Here is a 23,202-nt window from a genome sequence, read left to right as displayed (position 1 = left end):
CTTCATGCACGGCGTGTGTCGGGAGGGCAGCCAGTGCCTGTTCTCGCATGACCTGGCGAACAGCAAGCCGTCCACCATCTGCAAGTACTACCAGAAGGGCTTCTGCGCCTACGGAACCAGGTGCAGGTAAGGCTGGGTGGGGATGCGGGCGGTGTTCAGTTTAAAAGGAATGGAAAATCATCTCAAACCATGAGAAGTGTAAAGTATAATGTTTTATATCTATTTTACCCCATTTAACAGGTCCTAGACTCTTCCTCTGCTGTCACTTTATCTCCTTGCTGTAATTTTGCTTAGTAATGTTTGTGTGTCATCTTTTCGTTTTTGTACTGGTTCTGGGGCGTGAATTCAGGGCCTGGTGCTGTCATGAGCTTTTTTGTTCAAAACTAGAGTTTTACCACTTGAGCCCCAGCTCCACTTTCAACTGTTCAGTGGTTCATTGGAGATGAGAGACTTTCCTGCCCAGGCTGACTCCTAACCATGATCCTCGGATCTCAGCCTCCCGAGTCCCTAGAATTACAGGCGTGAGCCACCAGTGCCTGGCAGCCATCTTTTTTTTTTTTTTTTGTCGGTCGTGGGGCTTGAACTCTGGGCCTGGGCGCTGTCCCTCAGCTCTTCAGCTCAAGGCGAGCGCTCTACCACTTGAGCTACAGCGCCACTTCCGGCTTTCTGGTGGTTTATTGGAGATAGGAGTCTCACGGTCTCTCCTGCCTGGGCTGGCTTTGAACCGCGATCCTCAGATCTCAGCCTCCTGAGTAGCTAGGATTACAGGCGTGAGCCACCAGCGCTGGGCGCAACCATCATTTTTGAAACTAATCTTCCGTACATATTTATGTGCCTTTTGGTTTTTTGGTACAAGTACTCGTGCATTTATATACAAAGTCTTTGTTTGAAAGGTGGCTCAGCGGTAGAGTGCTTGCCTCACATGCATGAGGCTCTAGGTTCAATTTCTTAGTACCACATAAATAGGAAAGGCTGGAAGTGGCGCTGTGGCTCAAGTGATAGAGCACTAGCCTTGAGCTGAAGAGCTCAGGGACAGCGCCTGGGCCTAGAGTTCAAGCCCTACGACAGACAAAAGAAAAAAATCTTGTAACTAATAAACTGGAATGTGGGTTGGGTGTGGTTCAGGTAACGGATGGCTGGCCTACAGGCCTTAAGCCCGACTTCAAACCATAGCACCCCGGAAATAAAGCACAGCAAAAACCTGTCTGCAGAGTGGAATGCATTGTGAAAGCTTTTTTGGGTGCGGGTGTGGGTGAGAGCAAGGCTTGAACAAAAGTCTGTGCATGCTAGGTGGGTGCTCCAGCCACGCCGAGCCATGTTTCCAACCCCACCCCTACCTCCCCAGCACTGAGCACACTGCTGCACTGCTGCCTGTTTTATGCTTCCCGTCATAGGTAGGATAAAAGTATGGGGCACTGTGCGCAGCTTCTTCTACCAAAGGACTTCTCTGCCCGGGCTGGCCAGGGCTACAGCGCTGTGCGAGCCTTCTGCTCTTGCCGGATGCTGAACAATGCGCCCTTCCACGCGCAGCCCACGCGCAGCTCTCCCCCTAGCGGGCAGTCCTCACGGACGCTCCCAGCGGCCACCCCAGCCACGTGGCGGAGGCAGCGGCAGCGGCAGGTGGCTGGGGCGCAGGCAACACGCGTGGCCAGCATGGCTGTGACGTGCGTGTGTGTGTGTGTTTTGTTCAGATACGATCACACCAGGCCCTCAGCGGCAGCAGGCGGCGCCATGGGGCCTGTTCCCCACGCCGGGCCTTCCCCAGGCACGCACAGCCCGCACCCTCCTGACCTCGCCACATCCACCGTGAGAATGCACGCGCACGAGCCGGGGAAGCGGGAGAAGAGGACGCTGGTTCTCAGAGACCGCAGTGCGTGAGCAGCAGCCCACCCAGCCCGGGCTCCTCCATGGCCGCCTCTCCCCCAGGGTCCTCACCCAGGGCTCCCGGGGGCTGCATGCACCCCAGATGGGCAAATGAGCCCCTCATTTGTCCCCGTGGAGCATAAAAGCAATCTTTAGGGGGTGTTGGCGGGGAGCGTGTGCCACCAATGCGTGGGTCGGCGCGGCGTCTGCTGGTGTCAGGTCTGGCGTGCAGGTAGGGCAGGCGCCGGCTGCTCTGTCCTCTTAGCAGATAGTAAGAGCTGTGTTCGTTGGCTCGCCTCACCGTCAATGCTGTCTGGCTGTCAGTGGTGAGCCTGGAGCCAGGCATGTTCTCCTGGCCAGCCTGTGGGGCCACGGCTGCGGGCCAGAGAGGCTACTGGGCAGCTCGCATGTGGCGGCGTGGCTGAGCCGGTCTGGGCTCACCTTCCTGTGCCTGCGAGGCGGGCCCCGGAGGCCGCACCTATAGTGCTGAGGGTTTTGTTGTTTTGGGGTTTTTTTGGTCCGTCCTGGGGCTTGAACTCTGGGCCTGGACATTGTCCCTGAGCTTTTGTGCTCAACGCTAGCATACTACCAGTTGAGCTACAGCTCAACTGGCTTTTTGGTAGTTTTAGTGGAGTCTCATGGACTTTCCTGCCCAGCTAGTTTCAAACCATGATCCTCAGATCTCAGCCTTCTAAGTAGCTAGGGTTATAAGCACGAGTCCCCTGCACCCAGCTTGTAGTGTTCGGGCCCTGACGTTGGGCTTGAACTCGGCCTGGGCGCTGTCCCTGTGCTCTTCAGCTCAAGCCTAGTGTTCTGCCACTTGAACCACAGTGCCACTTCTGGTTTCCTGGTGGTTCTGTGGAAATAAGAGTCTCATGGACTTTCCTGCCTGGGCTGGCTTTGAACCACGATCCTCAGCTCTCAGCCTCCTGAGTAGCTAGGATGACAGGTGTGAGCCATCAGCTCCTGGCTAGTGTTTTTTTTTTTTTTTGATATTCCCATGCTCTGCTCTTTCCTTTTCTCCCCGTGCTGTGGGGCTTGCTTTTGGTATGTTGTGAGTCTACGGTTCCTTTCACTTTCCCCTCTTGGCCTCTTTTCGCTCGCTGTTCCAGGCATGCTGCTCGTAGGTCACAGGCAGTGGGTGAATCCTCTGGGCTTCGGCTCTGGGCCACCCAGTTCTCATTGGTTGTGTTTGTGCTCAGATCTGTGTGGCGTGACTGAGGAGAAGACGTCCGTGGGCGTGGCGAGTCACCCGGGCGGCTGCAGTGACGCCCAGATGGGCCTGGAGACCAAGCCGCACTCCTACCTGGACGCCATCAGGAGCGGGCTGGACGCCGCGGAGGCCGGCGGCTCCTGCGGCGGGGAGCAGCTCTGCCCCTACGCCGCCGCTGGCGAGTGCCGCTTCGGGGACACCTGCGTCTACCTGCACGGGGATGTGTGTGAGATCTGCAGGCTGCGCGTGCTGCACCCCTTCGACCCCGAGCAGAGGAAGGCGCACGAGAAGGTAACGCGGGGCCTGTGTGGTGTAGCCACGTGCTGCTGTCGTCCGGGCCGCACACGTGGCACCGGGATGCGCGTCTCACGCTCTCGTTACCGCATCGCCATGCTAGCGTTTTAAAAAGCAATTTGGAATAAGGAGAAAAAGAAGAGGCCTTAGAAGTGTACAGTTCTGAGAATAGATACAACAGGAGCAGGGTGTGTGTGCGCGCGCACGCATGTAAGCAGTTCGTGTGCTTGCCGTCACGCACACGTGTGCTCACACTCACCCGGCCTCCTTCCTCCCCAAGGTTGTGCTTGTCTGGCTGGTTGCGGGCGGAGGCCTGCACTCTGGGGCCTTTCAGGTCCGAGCGTCTCCGGCCCCGCAGCTTCCCTCGCACGGGGCTGTGTGACTTGCACAGGACACGGGAGGACCCGTGGAGGGGGCCAGCGCCGCCCGCACCGCGCACGTGGCTGGGGCAGGGGAGCAGGGAGCCGCGGTGCTGCAGTGAGCTGGCCCAGGCAGGGCCCGGCGGAGGTGGCACCCAGGTGCCCACGAGCAAGCGGACGTGGCAAAGGAGCTGCCGCTGCAAGCCTTTCGCCATGCCGCCAGGCTCGCGCGCGGGTGCGCAGCTCCAGCACTTCGGATTTTACTGTGGCCGAGTGGGGTGGAACTCAGGAGCCAGGAGGCCGGGGTGCCAGCGATGGTGGGTGCTGACCCCCGTCCTCTGCGGCTTGGCTCTGCGCTGGGGGCAGCACTGTCCTGCAGGGCATGTGTCTGCGGCCCGGTGACTCCTGCCGGGCATCTGAATCTGGGGACTGGCCACGCAGGTGTGTGCTGCGTGTATGCTGCCCGAGCTCCCTGCCAGCCCGGAGTCAACGCCGCCGCTCCTTGTCTCCTGCAGATGTGCATGCTGACCTTTGAGCATGAGATGGAGAAGGCCTTCGCCTTCCAGGCGAGTCAGGACAAAGTGTGCAGCATCTGCATGGAGGTGATCCTGGAGAAGGCGTCGGCCTCGGAGCGGAGGTTCGGGATTCTGTCCAACTGCAACCACACCTACTGCTTGTCCTGCATCCGCCAGTGGCGGTGCGCCAAGCAGTTCGAAAACCCCATCATCAAGTGAGTGCCAAGGCTTCAGCCGCCCGGCCAGGGATCCGCGCCACCTCCTGGCCTCAGCGCCCTGCCCAAGCCCTGGCCTGTGGAGCCCCGGGCCGCAGCCTGTGCTCACAGAAGCCACGGCGTTGCATGCCTGGGTGCTCCAGCAGCCTGGTTCCCTTTTTCATCGTTGTTTGTTCACTTTACTTGAGGATTCCCTGGACTGGTCTGTGGTCACGAGTACATGCTACACAGCCTGGCCTCGGAGGTGCCCCCGGCAGCTGCTGTGCCTGTCCCATGTGCTTCCTGCAGGCTGTGTCCTGGAGGGGGCACAGGGTCTGCATTGGCTCCGCCCTGGGCAGAGTGCATCATCCACTGGACACTGGTGCGGACACTGCCGGCCGGGCCCAGCGGCAGCCGAGGGAGGCTCTGACTCTCTGCCTGCTCTGGGCACGGCGTGGAAAGACACGTGCGCAGTGCGACCTCTCGTCACATTTTTGTAGTGTGGTACTTCAAGACCCAGCCCTGTGGACGCGTAGCTCAGCACCGCTTTCCACTTCATTGTAAATAAGTCTGTTGCCTGGGCAGCGCGCCTCTAACAGATGGAGGTGTCCATCTGTGACACCTCCATGCTTGTGAGCACGTCTGTGATGTTTTTCTTTCTGAAGTGTATTCCAGGAGTGGGGTGCAGGCCCTGGGCTAACTGCATTTCACTGAAGGGCCGGACACCCCGGCACTCTGCCCCTCGCCCGCCCCGAGACGCTCTAGAGGAGGGAAGCCGTGGCGCCCTCCTGACCACACGCGCGCGCCCTTCCTGCTCTGGGATGCGCTCCGCGCCGTGCGGCGTCTCCCTGCTTGCAGGTGCAGGACGCCTGCTGCGGGTGGACGTGGGAGCCGGGCTCCACGGAGGCACGCGGGGTCCAGGACGACCTCCTCTTACACACCTCGTTCTCGCTGCAGGTCGTGTCCGGAGTGCCGTGTTATATCAGAGTTCGTAATTCCAAGTGTGTATTGGGTAGAAGATCAGAATAAAAAGAACGAGCTGATCGAGGCTTTCAAACAGGGAATGGGGTAAGTGTCTGCTGGCTGGGGTTCAGCCTCTCCCCCCTCAGGATGGGGGGTGAGGGGGTCCTGGCGGAGGGAGCGGTGGCATCCCCTAGGGACCCTGGACATGGCGCCTGTGGGTCTTTGGCAGTACCTATTGAGGGTCTTCCACGTCACAGCCTGGTCTCCTGTCACAGCCTGGTCTCCTGCCGGAGACGCGGCACCAGGAAGGCTGATGGAAGCCCCTCCCACAGCTTAGGTGCTGTGGCTCAAACAGGAAGCTAGAAGGCAGACACACAAAGCCCAGGCCGAGGGAGGAGGAGCGTGCTCTGGGTTTCTGTGCCTCGGTGTGGTACTTGAGCCTTGTTGAGATGAGGCATATTCCAGAACATTCCGGATGGAGGGGAGCTGAGTCTTGAGGGGCTCTGTGTGTGGCGTAGGGAACGCAGCTGTGCTGGGCACTGCTCTGGAGGGCGTGGGATGGTCTGCGGGTTGTGCGGGCCAGGGGCTTGTCCTCCGCCTTGGACTGCGGCAGGTGAGCGGGACCGACGTGGCCAGGGCTGGGTCTGTGTGAAGCGGCATTGCTGGGCGATGGGGCGTGGCCATGGAGCATAGCGGTGTGCAGGGATTTTTTTTCTTTTCTTAACCAACCTTTGATCCTGGCCAATTTAATGTTTTATGACTTTTTAACATTTTTTACGTGGTGTGCAAGGGGTTTGCTGTTGAACTTGTTGGGCCCGGTGCTTCTCCATCCACACTTGAATCCGGGCCTCCCACTCCCTGCCGTGGCCGGGACTCTCCCTTGAGCCGGTGCGGCGCGCTTGCCACCCCGCTGGATGCTGCCGCCCCACAGGCCGCACGCGCGTGCTCCTCCTGCTGTGCCGCCCCTGCTCCCGCCCAGACCCTCCGCACCCCATTCCTTCGGCCTTTACAGACGCCCTTCTCGAAGGCAAGCTGGCTCCCACCCCTTCTGGGTCGCTGGGAAAGCGACTCTGGCAGCAGAGCTGCCCTCCCTCCCCACGCATCCTTGGCCACCAATTGCTGGGGAGGCGGGGGTTTTCAACCGCTGGCACCGCCAGGCGAGTCTCCGTCCCCGAGTGAGTCCTTCACTGGCCTCCGGCCGGTATTTCAGCCAGTGTTCCCCGCCCTAGTTTTCCTTCCCTGTGACGCTGTCCAGCGGGCCACCGGGAGCCCTTCCGGTCTTGTCAGTCTTTACTCTTTGCTCACTTCCTGACCCAGTCAGCTGTGTCCTGCCTGGCTTTAAGATCTTACCCTCAGCATTATAAATGCTCTTACAAGCGGCTCCATTGTTTGGCTCCAGTGTAAAATCTGTTGGATTTTGACGGTGGGTAGATGACCCAGCTCGGGCTTGGCAGCGCCTGTTATTTGCTGTGGTTTGCATCGCGCAGGCTGCTCGGGACACAGGCTGCTGAGGACTTGCTGGTGTCCCGTTGCTTCAGGCGCCATGGAGACGCACGTGCCCCCCCCCCCCCCCCCCCCCCCCCCCCCCCCCCCGCCTCCTCACTGCCAGTGCTTGTGCCTGCTCTTGTTGCGATTTTTTTTGCCAGTCCTGGTGCTTGAACTCAGGGCCTGGGCACTGTCCCCGAGCTGCTTTTGCTCAAGGCCAGCCAGCTGGCCTTGATCTAAGGGGCCACTTCCAGATTTTCCCGTCCATGTGGCACTGAGGAATTGAACCCAGGGCTTCATGCGTGCTAGGCGAAGAACTCTCTACCACTAGGCCACATCCCCAGCCCCTTGTTTTGATTCCTGAAAACATTTTTCCTGGGGGTTTCAGGCATCCGCCTTTCCACAGACCTTGACCTAGGCCGGACTAAAGGAGGTGTCGCCACGGCCACCTCGCTGCTCTCGGCGCTTACCCCCCTAGGAAGCCGCCTACTTGTGTTCCTTCTACAGTGTCCGAACCTCCTCGTGTTATCGTCACCCGTGGGATGACATGTTAGTGGCTCCCTCAAATCCTAATCCCCACACTCAAGAAGCTGAAGCGGGAGAGGCATAAGGTCAAGGCCAGTGTGGCCTACATGGTGAGGCTCTGTCTCCAACGACGACCACAGGTTCCTCACTGCTCAGGAAGCCCCCGTGCCACCTGTGCAGGGGAAGGCAGGCACAGCTGGGTGCATTGGGCCCACACAGGTTCTGAGTAGGAATGTTCCAGTACTGTGGTGGGGACCCTAGGGACTCTTCCTGATGGCATGGTCTTGAACATTGCCCAGTCAGTGGCGGGGTGCTGCGGGCAGCTGGGTGCGGCAGGGACATGGGACGGCTCACGGGGCCATGGTGACAGGTTGGCGATCCCCTGCATGCTTGCAGGCAGGCCGATGCAGTCTGACGTGAGCAGCTGCACAGGCCCTGGGCTTGAAGCCAAGTGCAGGAGGCAGTGGGGCCCAGAGACGTGCTCACGCGTGCATGCGCGCGCACGCTACAGACGGGCTGAGCCCCAGCTTGATGCTGTTTTTTTTTTTTTGTCGGTGATGGGGCTTGAACTCTGGGCCTGGGCGCTGTCCCTCAGCTCTTCAGCTCAAGGCGAGCGCTCTACCACTTGAGCTACAGCGCCACTTCTGGTTTCCTGGTGGTTTATCGGAGATAGGAGTCTCACGGTCTCTCCTGCCCGGGCTGGCTTTGAACCGCGATCCTCAGATCTCAGCCTCCTGAGTAGCTAGGATTACAGGCGTGAGCCACCAGCGCCTGGCTTGATGCTGGTTTTAAGAGCACAAAGCATTGAGGCAGGACACAGGGTGGTGCGGAGGGGGGCATGCCAGGCTGGCAGCCAGGGCTCAGGACCTTGCTTGTGACCAGGCCGCGCCTCTCCATGTGAGAACGCCTGCCTGAGGGGCCTCAGAACCGGGGGTCAGCAGGGGTCACCCAGAGACCAAAACCAGAGCAACCTGATTGGCACTGAGAGCCAGTGGCAGAGAGCTTGCCTTGCACCACAAACTCAAGCACAGCGCTGGAGTCACGCGTCGCTGCCTGGGGCGGGGACTTTCCTAGCAGGGGCGGGGAACGTGCAGGGCATTCTTGGGACTTGGGCAGAGCAGGTGGCCGAGCTTCAGACCTTGGCATCTAGGGCGCCAGAGGGCGAGGGTGAGGGCTCACAGCGGCCTCCAGTAGAGTGGGAGGCCTTGCTCCTTGCAGCCTCTGGATCCCCCTGCCTCCTCTTCCTCCCGCCTCCCTCCCCGTTCCCTGCAGGAGGAAGGCTTGCAAGTACTTCGAGCAAGGGAAGGGAAGCTGCCCCTTCGGAAGCAAATGCCTGTACCGCCACGCCTACCCTGATGGGCGCCTGGCAGAGCCCGAGAAGCCCCGGAAGCAGCTCAGCTCAGAGGGCACCGTGCGGGTGAGAAGGGCGTCCGAGCTGGGGCTGGGCGGCGGGGGTGCGGGGGCGGCCTCTCCTGACCTGCCGCGCTGCGGCTCCTGTGCAGTTCTTCAACTCTGTGCGGCTGTGGGATTTCATCGAGAACCGGGAGACGCGGCAGGCACCCGCCACGGATGACGATGACGTGGCCGAGCTCGGGGATCTCTTCATGCACCTTTCTGGAGTGGAGTCGCCAGAAACCTAGTCAGGGGTGCTCCCGACTTGGCTGTGCCAGGTGCCCGGTGGAGCCCGCAGTGGCGTGGGGCTGGGCCCGAGTGGAGAGCGCCTCCCCTGGCCTTATCCCACCGCGGGGCAGCTGGGAAGAGCAAAGGGATAAAAGGGCGTGCGCGTCGCCCCCACGATCACTATTTTTATAGCTGATTTTAGTTGTCCCTCCGGCCCCCGGGGACCAGCTCGCCCTTCCAACTACTCTGATTGCTTTGAAAAGAAACCTGGCTCCTGTCCTTTGTGAGTTTTTCTCAGAAGCAGCCACCTGCAGCCACGCAGGAGGCCCGCCATGGTAACGTCCTGCCGTGAGAAGGCCTTGAACTCCGTGAACGCTGCACACGCCGGCCCGTGGCTCTGGGCCTGTGGAGTGAGGACGTCCCTCTCATGTCCCAATTCAGCCACCGTCCACCCTCCGGTGCACGGCATGGTCCAGGGCAGGCGTGCTGTTTGGCGGGGGGTGGCCAGCACCGCCTGTGGGCTGAGGCCCGCCACACCCGCTCCATCCATCCTTCAGCCCTTTTTGTGTGACCCTGGCTTCACTCCAATGTGTGAAAACTTCACAGCACCCAAGACAGTTTCTGACCGTGACTTGATTTGAACTGGAGTGCAAACAGACTTGCAAGGCAGAACATTTATTCCAAACCTTAGTTTTATCTATTTTTGTAAAAAGCCGAATATTTTATAAAGGTGTGGGCTGCGGATGTCTTACCTGAGTGAGTGTGGAGTGCGTTCCTTGCCAGTTAACTGCAGTCGAGGTTTCAGAAGGAGCAGGCACGGATGTGGCCCGGCTGAGCCCATCTCCAGCCGAGCTCTGCACCTGCCTGCGCCGGCATTTCTACTGGGAAGGGGGTGGGGGGTGTTGTTCCTTTTGAAGGAGCTCGTAGCCATTACACCTAAACTTAATTTATTTTATTAAAATAACATCATTGAGGAGTCATCAGATAACTTGTATCTTGTCAGACGCAATAAACAATTAATTAAAACCCAAATCATTAAGAAAACCTGTATTTCCTGGCTTTCTCGTAGACGTGACGTGACTGGAGGCAGGGCTGGCCCGTGGCCCGCCCCACAGGGGCAACTCCTGGAAGACAAACTGAGCAGGGTGGGGGGCGGGCGGCTGGGGAGGAGAGGGGGAGGCTGCTCCCAGGTGGGCTGGTGGAGCACCCTGCCTCCCCACGAGGTCCGATGTGGGTGCCGGAAGGAGGCCGTGTCCCCGAGTCACACTCCTTAGTACCAAAGCAGGCTCCTCCGGGCGGCTGGTGCAGCAGTCCGGGGCTGTTTGGTGCATTACGTGCAAAACTGGCCAGGCACCACTGTGAAAAGCCCACATCCACAGCCCCGCGTCCCCGCAGTGGGCTAGACAGTTCCGTGCCCTGGACGTTCGTCTGACAGCCAGAGCCCAGCAGCAGGATTGGCCAGCCTGGGAGTGGCTTCCTTCTCCAGGGTCAGGTAGAAAAGAAGGCAACATCTGTGATGGTAAGGCCCCGTGAGTTGTCCAGATGGTCCTTAGCAGCAGCAGCAGCAGCTCCTCTGAAAGCATGCACTGTGCTCCCAAAGAAAGGGGACAGAAAAGTGCCCGCTCCCTCCTTCCTCCCTGGGTGGCCAGGGCACAGGTGCAAAGTCAGCTAGAAGACCGGCAGCCGCGGGGACGTGGTCAGCGTGCAAGAGTTGATGTCCTCGGTGTGGGCCGCGCGGTGCAGGGAAGGCTCAGACGCACTCCGGTTGATTTTCGGCAGAGAGTGTTGGAGCAGCTCAATGGAAGACAGGATCTGAAACAGGCCACACCATGGTCTCCTGGTTAAGACAGGCCACCCCCTACACAGGACGGGACGGGACGGGACGGGACGGGACGGGACGGGACGGGACGGGGCGACGCGGCCGTCCTCCGCGCAGTGGCAGCCCTGCTGCTCCAAGTGCTGCACGCACCCCAGGAGCAACTCACCTGGGGGAAGAGGGGCCTCTCCTCCTTCACCTTCTTCACACAGTCAGCCACCAGCCGTTTCATGGCTTTGGGGCAGTTCTTGTACAGCCTGCTGAGATCTGGTGAGGCGTACCCTCGGCCCACCATGAAGATGATCTAGGGAAAGAAAGGCATTGAGAAAGGGAAGGGAGCCAAGCCTCCTCTGCACAGCGTGTCGCACTGGTCACCTGGTCTCGGTCGCTGATGTGCGAGTAGGGCAGCTCCCCGGTCATCAGCTCGTACAGCACGATGCCGTAGGAGTAGACATCCGACTGGAAGCTGAACGGGTTGTTATCCTGCATTCGGATCACTTCAGGGGCCTGTGGAAAGCAGACACATCTGTCCTGCAGGGTGACCCACAGCGGCCCCTTCCACTCAGTAGGGAAGTCCTGTCCTGGGACATGACACACTTCTTTGTGGTTACTGGAGTCTGAACTTAGGGCACTGCACTCACCAGACACTTTTTGAATAAGGGGGTGAGGGTGGGGGCGGGGGTGGTTGTGTGTGTGTGTGCGCGCGCGTGCGCGCGCCCACCATTCCTGGGGCTTGAACTCAGCTGTCCCTAGGCTTTGAGGCTCAAGGCTAATGCTCTACCACTTAAGCCACAGTTCCACTTTTGGCTTTTTTAGAAGATATTTGGGAGATGAGAGTCTCATAGGCCTGGGCTGGCTTCAAACTGCCATCCTCAGACTGCCATCCTCAGATCTCAGCCTCCTGAGTAGCTAGGATTACAAGTACGAGCCACTGGCCCCTCGAATGGCATTCCCTGTTCATTTTCAAGCCGACCCAGATGGTGACCCTCCTGTTTACACCTCCCATGTGGCTGGGAGACAGGCACATATCACCACGCTGGGATCTTGCCAGCCTGGGGCTGGCTTCAAGCTGTGACCCTCCTGACTGCTGCTATAGCCGCCATGCCCGCTGTTCCCTGAAGGACTTGACTCTCGGGCTCCCTCTAACTCGGGTGCTGCTCTCTGCTGCCTCACCCATGCTGAGCTTCCGCTTTGGCTCCATACAGTCTGACACTAGAGGAATTTACTGAGGTGCGGGGAAATGCACAGGGCTCTGGGGTGCGGCCCCAGCTGTGCGCAGAGGACAGCAGTGGGCATCCAGGTCCTCACCATCCATAGCACAGAGCCAGTGGGCTGCTCAACCTGCTGAGAACCACTCCAGCGCGACTTCACCGTTGCTAAACCAAAGTCTCCAATTTTCACCGTGAGGCCTTCGTGGAGAAATATATCTCAATGCCTGTTAAGGACTCTGGTTGCAAAGCAGTGGCCCAACTAATTCTGAAAAACTTCCCAAATTTTCTGTCGCATGTTCTCTCTACTCCCCCTGGTCCAGCGTTCTCAGAACTGAAGTTTAGGTTTCTGGAGTTTTAAAGTGCTTTTGAAATTGCCTCTATCCCCACAAAGCGAGTGGCCTTATAATCTTCCTGGGACTGTTACCCAGAGTTCTTCCAGGCCCAGCCACATGTGGTGACGGCTTTATGGTCACCTCCGCCTGCTTTCTGCATCCACACAGCCCACGGATGGAGTGCTGAGTCGGGAGGAAATCTCGCTAGATTACCAACGGGTAGCCCGGGAAGTCAGACCTCCTCCTCCAGTCTCCGCCGCCTGCTGGCATTGCGTGGCTGGATGCTAGAAACCCACCGGCTGTGACCATCTGCAGCCTGGGATGAGTAAGTACCCAAAACAGGCATGTTCTGATCCAGCTCCTCTCCCCAGCTAAGAAGCAGAACTGGGTTCTAATACCTCCATGCTCCTCGCAGAAGTGAGGGGTGTGGCAAGAGCAGCAAGTTTAAATCTGAAACACACACACTGAGCATCAGGAAGAGGCAGGAAACCCCTGCATATCAAGGTCTTTGTCTTGAGACAGGGTCTCCCTCCGTACCTTGCTGGCCCCAAACTCACCGTCCTCCAACCCCAGCTTTCTCAGCCGTCCATCACAGGCGCCTGGCACCACACCTGCTGCACTTTGGGGAATCTTCTAGCATTTGGCTTGTAGCCAAGTTATCACCTTTATATACATACACATCCTCCACAAAGTAGAAAAATAAGTAGGTCTATCTTAAGTTTAACCAAAATGTGTATCACAACTCTTGTGGGAATGTTTTCAAATCACGGTTGCTGGGAAAATTTTTAAAAAGAAAGGAACTTTCCCCAGAAAACACAGTTTTGTAGAAGGCAGCCACTCTTCTGGTGCCTACAGATTTTGCTTCTCCACCAACTTCCTGACTTTTGCCCTTTCCTAAAAAGTTGTCCCTCAGCACGGAGGCTCCCCCTTGAAGCAAGCGGTTTGTTGGGCTCAAATCACCAAAGGATACTGTTGGATTTCATGTCTCTGTGGATGATGTTCTTTGCATGTAGATAGCTGCGAAGGGAAAATGAGTGAGTCAGACAATTTCAAGTACCTGGGAAATAAAGCCTGCCTGCAGGGAGGCTGTGCGGCCGTCGGATCCCACCCGTGGCGACCAGCACAACCACGCCAACACTTGAAGCACCAACCGTCCTTACAAGTCCTTCTGACAACAGTGCCCATCACCTAATGGACAAATAATGTGACATCCCCAAAATTAAGTCTCGTGCGGGTTCCAATTTGGATTTACCTTCAAACAATTAAGCCAAGTAAAAGAAGCTAAGCATAGAAGACCATATGTTAAACTTCATACGGCGTGACTCTGCTTATATGAAACACGAGATCTAGAGACAGGATGTGTGTGCCAGGGCCTGTGTGGAGCTGACTGTTAATGAGCGTGGGTTCTTTCTGGAACGATTGAAAATGCCCTAAAATTAGACTGTGATGGTCATATTACTACAAACATACTAGAAAAACACTAGGATAAACTGATAGAAGGATGAATTTCAGTGTTTCAATTAGACTTCCGTTTTTTTTCACATAATTCTGACAAATTTCCTAAGATAATGAATTCCACATGAATTTTAGGACAGAAATGCAGACTGCAGCATTTGCATGCGGACCACAGCTAGAGGGGTCTGAGGCTCCCTGTGCCTTTACCCTAAGGGCGTGTTTATCCCGTGGTGCTTCTGATGCAGCACTTGCACGGCACCGTCTCTAGCGTCTCTAGCTCTGAGGACTGTAGCCAGCACAGAACTGTGGCCAGAGGGCAGAACATAACCGAGAGCTGGAATGAGTCATAAAAGGAAAACAAATCATCTCCAGGTGACATCCCGCCCGGCCTCGGTACTGTGTCTGCCAGACACAGCAGCGCAGGTCCCTCGAGAAGATGGCGCTGGTCGCGCTCTGTGGTCACGCCTCCCCAAAAGCTGAGTAGCAGCTGGAGCCGGGACCTGGGCCCAGTGCGGAATGTGCACTTCTCATTCTTGCCAAGCCTCCATTGGGCCACAGCAGAGACCCCACCTGATCAGACCACGCACCACAAAGCGAGACAGGGGCCGCCCGGCCATCTACTCACTCCATCCCCTGGGCTGTCTGCCGCGCGATGTCAATGAGCTGGAACATCTGGAATTTGGTCTCCTGGACGTGCAGGTGTTTGTAGAGACTGCTGCCCTCGCACCACTGCGTCACGATGGCCAGGTTGTCCTTCGTCATGTACCCCATGAAGAGCAGTATGTTCACATGCCGGGTTTTGCTGCGGGGAGAAAAGGGTACTCAAGACCGTCTTATTTCCCACAGGCACCCCAAGGAGCTGCTCTTGGAGCCCCTCTGTGCTGGCCATGGCAGTGCCCTCCACTGGGGCAGCAAGGACCCTCCTCTGTGGAGTCCACACTATCCGTTGCTCTCCCACAAGTCTGAATGGTGAGCAAAGACTGGAAAGACGGAGGAAAGCAGACCAGCACGTAGAGGAAAACAACAGTAACCAGAGAGCCATTTCCCTACTGCATGTCACCACCAGCCAAAAGCTGGGCTGCTGAGTGCCGTGGGCCCAGGGAAAAGACTCGTGCCTGATCTGCGCCGCAGTGCTGAGCAGGTGGCACTGCCCACGCCAGGCCCGGCCTGCTGCTCTCGCAGCCACTCACCGCAGCACAGCAACCTCGTTCCTGAACGCCTGGAACTGTTCTGGGGTTGGGTCGACAACCTTCAGGATCTTCACTGCAACATCGCCTGAAAATGAGTTTGTAGTCAGTGTAAACTTTGTTTTTTGAGGGAGAAACAGTGAGCTACTTTTCAAACCGATGGAACCAAGAGGCCACTCGGGAACGGAGGGCAGAAGCAGAAGCATCCGGAAGTGGCTTCACTTAGCAGGCCTGGTGCAAAGCGGCCCACCAGTCCTGGGGGCTCAGGAGCCAGGTCGTGCGGGACGCACCAGCAGCCTGGCTGATGGATGCCAGGGCGTGAACGGACTGGACCCGAGATAGCCCTCTACATACGATGGACACCATCATGAGGCGTCTTTGCCTTCTGGACCATTAAAAAGGAATCCTGTAGCACATGCTCACTACACCCTGATCGCCTTTAACGGCGCCCTGTGCTGTGACGTCAGCAGTCCCCCTCACTCTGCGGTCACCAGCAGAGGGGAGTCCCCACCTGAGGGCACCTAGCCGGAAACAGAAGGCGCTGGAGTCCCACCCCAGGCAGGGGGCGTGCTCAGCTCCCCGCCCCGGCAGGATGGAACCGGGACGGCCTCTTCATGCTGCTTCAGAACCGCTCGGGAGCAGCTCTACTCCACACAGGCTAGAGTTACAAGTCATTTTCCAAGTGTCTTTATACAGCTGCGTTTATAGTCAGTTCAATCCGTTACTTAACACCCTTTAATGACCTCAAATTTTCATGAATTAATTTGCTAAAACAAGGCCTTCCACTCAGGAGGTTGAGGCCAACCTGGGCTACACAACAAGCTACCATCTCAAATACAAGAAGGCCAAGCATGGTAGCTCAAGCCTACGATTCTAGTTACTTGGGAGGGCGAAATTTGGAGGATCTCAGTTCCAGATCAGCCCAGGCAAGAAGTTCAGAAGACTCTCAACCAATGGCCAGGCATGGTGGCAAGTGCCTATCATTTCTGTGTGGGGAAGTCTGAATAGGAGAATCATGGTTCTGGTTGATCTAGGACTACAGTAAGATCCCATCTTGAAATTAACCAACGTAAAAGCGTAGAACGGCTCAACTGGTAGAGCACCTACCTAGCAAGGGCAGGGAGTTCAATCACAACAGAAACAGCAGAACCCTAGGCTTTCAAATGATACAAGCAGGGGTCAGTGGAGGGTGCCTGGCGCCCTTCCCCCCACATGAGGAGTGCAGTGTCGGTCGGGGCAGGCCCTCTCTCTGGCGCCCTGCTGGTGCACAGACCTTGTCTGCGTGTGTGCCAGCACTGGGCTTGAACTCAGATCATCAGTGGCAATGAGCCCCAGGCACACTGAGAAGTGGAGGCACTGGACTGTTCAGGGGATCCTTTCAACCCGTATCTTGGCACCAGAACAGAAATTCAAGCACGTAGGTGCTTCACAGCTTTGCTGTATTATAATCTGAGTTAAGAAGAGGTATTTGTTTTTTTTGTGGGGGGAGGGAGGAGGGAATATAGCATTTTCAAGAAAATGCCGCCTGTATGTGCTAACACCTTGAGCCTGAGGCCCTAAACACCTGACACAGAATTAAGTACATTGCCAAAAACACACTGCATAGCTAGGGAAGTTACAATTGTGCCTTGCTTCTGAGTGAGAAGTGCTTCCATATCAATAGGAACTCTCAATCCACGCACTCAGAGCGCGCAGAAGCGATCTCAGGGCCACTGGCTTTCCTGGCTTCCCTAGTCTCAGCCAGGGACACATCAGCCACCGCTCTGGACTGCAGTTTTTCTGATGTCGGCTCCAGCTTTTTAAGTCTGTAGACCACGCCCAGCAGCTGCAGACTCCACTCATTTAATAGCTTCACAGCACGGCCCATGGGCAAGCTGCTTAGTTGCGGAAAAGCGTCCCTGACATAGCTACAGAGCTCAAACCTTGTTCATCTGCTCATCCTGAGGACGGCACACCACACAAAGCACGGTGGTCCACAGAGCACTGTACACTGACCACAGGACCTTGGGGTGCAGAGGAGTGCCACCAAGAGCCGAGGAGCAGGGCCTCCATGCCCACTGTGCAGGGCGCCCCAAACTCACCATGCCACTTGCCCTTATACACGGTGCCAAAGGAGCCCGACCCAATCCGAGTGGACAGCATCACTTCACTGGCTTCAATCTCCCAGTAATAGCTTGAATCTCTCTGTCCACGAGGCCTCTGAAACAAGCAGGAGCATTCACGTCAAAGAGAGGGCAATCTGACCCAGCCTGTTCCCTCATCTTGTGAAATCGGTCTTTGGGAAATGCTATAGCTTGGCTATAGCAAACTGCCAAGGCATCTGACACCAAGATGCCAACAACGGTGCTAACACTTATCATCTCTTTCACTTGGTAAATTTTACCAGCCCCATTCCCAATGAAGTTAAATGCATTCTAATTCCCAGCCAGTCCGTTCTCACTGCACCTTCAGTGGCAGAACCTGCTGCTGGCCATACTCACAATTTTGTTTTTCTCCTGCATTCCGGATCCTGGTGCCCGCTCCCTCTGCACCGGCACGGGGGGTTTGGGCTGGGACCAGCCTGTGGGGCTCAGGTTGTTAGGGCTGCTGGACAGGGCTGAAGGAGAGGCTGAGCAGATAAGACAAACACAACCACACGTGAATAAGCCAACAGAAGACAGACTGGCACGAAGAGAAAAAGGACCATTACTGTTTGCTAAATGAGGGAAAAGTACCTGATTCACTGTGACTTCGAATTGCATCCTGAAAGAAAAGGAAAATGAGTCAAATCAGATACTGCAAGAGCTCTCTGGAAGTGGGAAAAGAAAAGAGTTTAGAGGAACAAAATGGAGTATAAAACTTCTGAAACACAAAGTCAAATTCCACATTCACCAAATGTCTGGGGCCAGTTTCTTTTTTTCTTTTTTCAGTTGGTCGTGGGGCTTGAACTCAGGGCATGGGCACTGTCCCCGAGCTCTTCAGCTCAAGGCTAGCGCTCTACCACTTGAGCCACAGCGCACTTCCGGCTTTTCTGTGTATGTGGTGCTGAGGAATGGAGCCCAGGGCCTCGTGCGTGCGAGGCAAGCGCTCTACCACTGAGCCACCTTCCCAGCCTCTGGGGCTAGTTTCTTCAAGACTAGTCTTGAATGAAACAATTTTTCATATGGAAAACATTTTTTTTTTTTTTTGGTCAGTCATGGGGCTTGAACTCTGGGCCTGGGCGCTGTCCCTCAGCTCTTCAGCTCAAGGCGAGCGCTCTACCACTTGAGCTACAGCGCCACTTCTGGTTTCCTGGTGGTTTATTGGAGATAGGAGTCTCACGCGATCCTCAGATCTCAGCCTCCTGAGTAGCTAGGATTACAGGCGTGAGCCACCAGCGCCTGGCGGAAAACATTTTTTTTCCAAAGAAAAACAATGTAAATAAACTATATACTCTATCAAGAAAGACTAAAAAAGTGACTATCAGCTGGGATCTTTCCAAAGACAACATTTTGCTCTGAGAAAGCTTAAAAAAAAAAAAAAGCAGGAAGAGAGAAAATGAGAAGAGAAAGCTGGCAGAGGTGCGCCTCCTCTCCCCACACTAGGAGCGGCTGTTACTCTATCTGAGCCCAGTCACAGAGAGGCACAACACGAGCCCCCAGTCCAGTCCCACCCCTCCACTACACGTGCGAAAAGCACCAGTGACGTGGCCCGCAGCAGGCGGTGGAAAGGAAGCGTGGCACCGTGTGTGGCTGCAGGCAAGACCAGCAGAGCGCTGTCTCCGCCTACACTGACATACTCCTCAGTGACAGGTCAAAGGTTACCTCTGGAATGTCTTGGAAACTGTTTGGAGAACTGTTTCAATCACAAGAGGCCCTGTGTTTAAACGTGTGTTTCTGGGGGGTTCTTTGAGAACCATGGTGGGACAAGACACCAGTGTTCTGGCGCTGTCCGCTGTGACAGGACACGCCCACTCAGCGAAGCTCAGGGCACACTATGAGGCCCAGGCCAACCTGGAACTCGGGAACCTCCTACTCCATCCCCTCAGTGCTGGGATTGCAGATGTGGCCACACATTTGGCTCTCAAGGACATCTTGTCAGGAGAGAAAACAATCTTAGCTGTTTCTCCACTGCTCCCCTCCCTCCCTCCCATTTTAGCAGTGTTGCCAAAGCATCTTCAGAGTTCTTAGTAAGGCCTGGTTCTGGTTCCCCAACCTGGCCAGTCTTCACAAATCATCTGGAGAGGGGCCTGCAGCATAAGCCCCGCCCGCCTGCGAAGGCTGATTCTGAGTATGTGAGGGAAGGGGGAAGCCGGGTCTAGGCTGAGTGCAGTGGGGTGAGTGCAGGTGGGCAGGATGCTGGCAGAAATGACCTGGCCATCAACAGAACTGCAGGAGCTGGGGCTGCCTCATCCACCCAACCGGGCCTATGCTTGCTGTCAAGCAAAGTACAATGCATTTTTATTAGCCATTATCGTTATTTCCCTGTACATTGTATTTTATTTGATGGCAATTTTTATAATTTTATCAATTTATTCTAGGAGAGATTTTTTTTTATAAAACTGGAATGTAAATACTAGTTTAGAAGAATTATAACCCGCTGGGCATCGGTGGCTCATGCCTATAATCCTAGCTATTCAGGAGGCTGAGATCTGAGGATCACAGTACAAGGCCAGCCAGGGCAGGAAAGTCCGTGAGACTCTTATCTCCAATAAACCACTCGAAAACCGGAAATGGAGCTGTGGCTCAAGTGGTAGAGCGATCGCCTTAAGCTGAAGAGCACAGGGACAGTGCCCAAGCCTAGAGTTCAAGCCCCACGACTGCCAAAAAATAAAAAAGAAGAATTATAATCCTTTAAAATGCTGAGTCAAAAAGGATTTGAGGGGGGGGGGAATCAAAATTGACTTCCAAAGTATAGGAAGGCAAAACACAGCAATCAAGCTGCAGTTTTTCACTTTTAATATTCCTTCTTGGAATTAGCATGTTTAAGAGAAAACGAATCATCTAATAGAAGAAAAAACAGCTACTCTATTATGGCATTATTATGAGGACTAAGTGTAATGATGTAACAAATAAGTTTCAGAATACACACGGCCACCACAGTAACGAGAGAAGAAGCATGTCAAAGTTGCCTGTGGTTTGGGATAGCTGTGACTAACACGGAGGTACCTCTGAGTTCTCTCAAGGATTCATTCTTGGTACAGGGTTCCAGGGCATATCAATCTATCTTTGTGTTTTCTTTTTCTTTCTTTTTTTTTTTTGCCAGTCCTGGGGCTTAACTTGGCCTGGACACTGTCCCTCAGCTCTTCAGCTCAAGGCTAGCATTCTACCACTTGAGCCACAGCACCACTGTCAGTTTTTTCTGTTTATGTGGTGCTGAGGAATGGAACCCAGGGTCTCATGCATGCTAGGCAAGCGCTCTACCACTGAGCCAACTTCTCAGCCCCAGAACTAATTTTTCAAAAAATAATTTTCAATGCCATTGGCTTAAAATATTTAATTTGAAAAACACATTTTTCAGTAAAATCATATACAGTACATTTTTATTCACACATACTCTTGACAACAAAATGAAAACATAGAAAGCAGTGTAAGGGCTGGGAAAGTGGCTCAGTAGTAGAGCGCTTGCCTTGCATGCATGAGGCCCTGGGTTCGATTCCTCAGCACCACATAACCAAAAAGAAAAAAAGCCGGAAGTGGCGCTGTGGCTCAAGTGGTAGAACGCTAGCCTTGAGCTGAAGAACTGAGGGACAGCACCCAGGCCCAGAGTTCAGGCCCCAAGACCGGACCCAAAAAAAAAAAAAGAAAGCAGTGTAAATAGAAATATAAACTTTAACCCAGCAATTGCTTCGCTGACCAACAGTCTTAGCCCTTAATCATAAGAGAGCAAAGGCATGAAGAAAAATACCTACTCTTCCCCTCAAACAAAATCGTCTGGACCACGCCCTGGGAGAAGCATTCAGGCTGTTATTCTAGTCCAAAGCAATGAGAAATAAAGAAGAATAAAGAACAAAGCAAGTATTTTGAGTGTATGCAGTTGTTAATAACGATGAACTCGAAAGTAAACTAAACAAGAACATACCACAAAGCCAAGAGAAGAAAGAGCAGGTTGGAAACTCTAGCTCGGAGCACTGTCACAACTGCCTAAACACCTGCTAATTACACTCTAGGACTGCAGCCATCTACTTCTAAATACGATCAGCACACTTGTAGGAGGTACTAACTGCACCTCACTGTTATTTTCTCTCACACACAAACATGGAACTACTCCACACAGCTTTCACGCTAGCTAACTGAAACGCTATCCAAATCTGATGTGCGGAAAGGACAGCCTCTCTGCAGGAGGCTCCGCTTCTCCACCTGACCTACCAACCTAAGTATACCGCCAGGCTCCAATGTCATGAACAAAGAAAAACACTGCACCACCCCTCATTAGGTTTGAAACCTGAAACCCACCAGCGAAACTCCTCACCAGCCCCAGGATACCCCGTTACCTCGATCATCCTGCTGTCCACAGGCAGGGCGGTGCTGACCATGTGGACATTGGGTGTGGACGTGGACCGCTGCCTCTGGGACAGGGAGCCTTCGGAGGAGGGGCTGGAGGCATTGAAGGTGAAGGCGTGGGGCGTGGAATGCCTGTGGTAGGTACTGGGCAGAGAGGAGAAAGAAAACCCCATGTTGGCACTTAGGCTGCCATGCTGGTCCAATCATGCAACTATCTTCCTCAGTAAGGTATTTCAAGAGCAAATTCAGGCACTTCAGCGTGCCAATTTTTGAAAAGAAAAATAACATATGCACTTGGTATTTCATACACACACAAAAAGGGAAAAATACACTGTATGTTCTCCCCTTTTTAATAAATCAGCTATGCAGAAGACCAAGTGTTTATAGCATCTCTTGAGAAACAACAGACTGACTTTTGTGGAGCACTATCGTCTCCTAGACTGGAGGGAACTGCCCAGCTTCACTTAAAGACTGAATTCGAGGATGTGAGAGATCTTTGAACAAGTGTAGTTAGAGCTGCAGAGCACATCTGCAAAGTGGACACAAGGTATGGCCCACTGCGTCCTCCCCACAGACAGTCCACTGGGCACCTTATTCCCACTTCGGGCTCCAGATTGGCAGCAACTGAAGTTAATCGCTGGCTTTTGTTCAGCCGCACAGCTCTCTCATCAGACAAACCAGAGCATTAACATGATATTGTGGGATGGAGATATAGCTCAGGGTTACAGCACTGACCTCATATGCGTGAGGTCCTGGGCCCGTCCCAGCACAGCAAAACAATAGAACAAAACACACCAGTTATGTCTGGGCATGTGGCTCAGGAGCCCAGTTCTCATGGGCCTAGGTGAGGCCAGAGGTTCCATCCCCATACTGTTCCATCCCCTCCATACCGTAACGGGTAACGTTCCACTATCTGCTATTAAGATTAGCTTAAGCTTTGTTCAGCTGAGGTATGAACGCATTATGAACTCAAGGGATGAAAGTCTGGATTTTCTAAGGGAAATTGTTCTCTGATCTTGAAAAACCACCTTCTCCCGCCATTCTCTGTGCTTTTGGAAGCCGAGCTCCTCCTCATTGTTGGAGGCAATCAAACATCAACACATATCATGATGATTCAACCCCTTTTTGAAGAGGCTGCCTTTATTCCAGGCTGATTTCACAAGGCCACTAAACATTACCTCATTACATATAGATTAAAGCCAGATATTCTGAACAAAGACATTTTGTTTTAGATTCTAAATTCTTATGTAACACTGAGAAATGGTAACTAAATTCTGAAAGCCGGTAAAGACAAATTACATGCTTAATTCAAAGGCCTATTAGAAAGGATATTTTTATTTTTTATTTTTTTGGGGGGTCCAGTCGTGGGGCCTGAACTCTGGGCCTGGGCGCTCTCCCTCAGCTCTTCAGCTCAAAGCTAGCACTCTACCACTTGAGCCATAGCGCCACTTCCGGCTTTTTTCTTTTTGTTTATGTGGTGCTGGGCCTCAGGCATGCAAGGCAAGCGCTTTACCACTGAGCCACCTTCCCAGCCCGTAGAAAGGACATTTATAATGTTATAATGAAACCCAGTTTTGTACAATTAATGCATGTTAATAAGAATAAAAAATTTGGAAGTGGTGCTGTGGCTCAAGTGGTAGAGCACTAGCCTTGAGCTGAAGAGCTGAGGGACAGCGCCCAGGCCCAGAGTTCAGGCCCCACAACCAACA

The 23,202-nt window shown here is 54.7% G+C and overlaps 2 protein-coding genes across 2 annotated transcripts in view; one reads left to right on the top strand and one right to left on the bottom strand.

Moving 5' to 3' along the window:
• On the top strand, positions 1–10,472 carry Mkrn2 (makorin ring finger protein 2). Its single transcript, XM_013010489.1, has 7 exons — positions 1–126; positions 1,692–1,870; positions 3,066–3,367; positions 4,245–4,459; positions 5,396–5,506; positions 8,684–8,828; positions 8,914–10,472. The coding sequence occupies exons 1-7, from the start codon at positions 5–7 to the stop codon at positions 9,049–9,051; spliced, it is 1,212 nt and encodes a 403-aa protein (XP_012865943.1). The 5' UTR covers positions 1–4; the 3' UTR covers positions 9,052–10,472.
• The window catches only part of Raf1 (Raf-1 proto-oncogene, serine/threonine kinase), a 51,523-nt gene continuing 38,792 nt past the window's right edge, over positions 10,472–23,202 (bottom strand). The window contains exons 6-16 of the mRNA XM_013010337.1: positions 21,484–21,637; positions 17,747–17,774; positions 17,513–17,640; positions 17,114–17,231; positions 15,036–15,120; positions 14,471–14,647; positions 13,361–13,407; positions 12,156–12,274; positions 11,223–11,354; positions 11,017–11,151; positions 10,472–10,843 (exon numbers count right to left, since the gene is read on the bottom strand). Of these exons, the coding sequence (XP_012865791.1) occupies positions 10,700–10,843; positions 11,017–11,151; positions 11,223–11,354; positions 12,156–12,274; positions 13,361–13,407; positions 14,471–14,647; positions 15,036–15,120; positions 17,114–17,231; positions 17,513–17,640; positions 17,747–17,774; positions 21,484–21,637 (1,267 nt within the window). The 3' untranslated portion in view covers positions 10,472–10,699. The remainder of the gene's footprint in view (positions 10,844–11,016; positions 11,152–11,222; positions 11,355–12,155; positions 12,275–13,360; positions 13,408–14,470; positions 14,648–15,035; positions 15,121–17,113; positions 17,232–17,512; positions 17,641–17,746; positions 17,775–21,483; positions 21,638–23,202) is intronic.

This window comes from Dipodomys ordii, unplaced genomic scaffold (assembly GCF_000151885.1).
Source record: "Dipodomys ordii isolate 6190 unplaced genomic scaffold, Dord_2.0 Scaffold12, whole genome shotgun sequence".
NCBI classification, from domain to species: domain Eukaryota; kingdom Metazoa; phylum Chordata; class Mammalia; order Rodentia; family Heteromyidae; genus Dipodomys; species Dipodomys ordii.
Note: the sequence above shows the minus strand (reverse complement) of the source record. Positions and strands in the feature narration are given on the sequence as shown.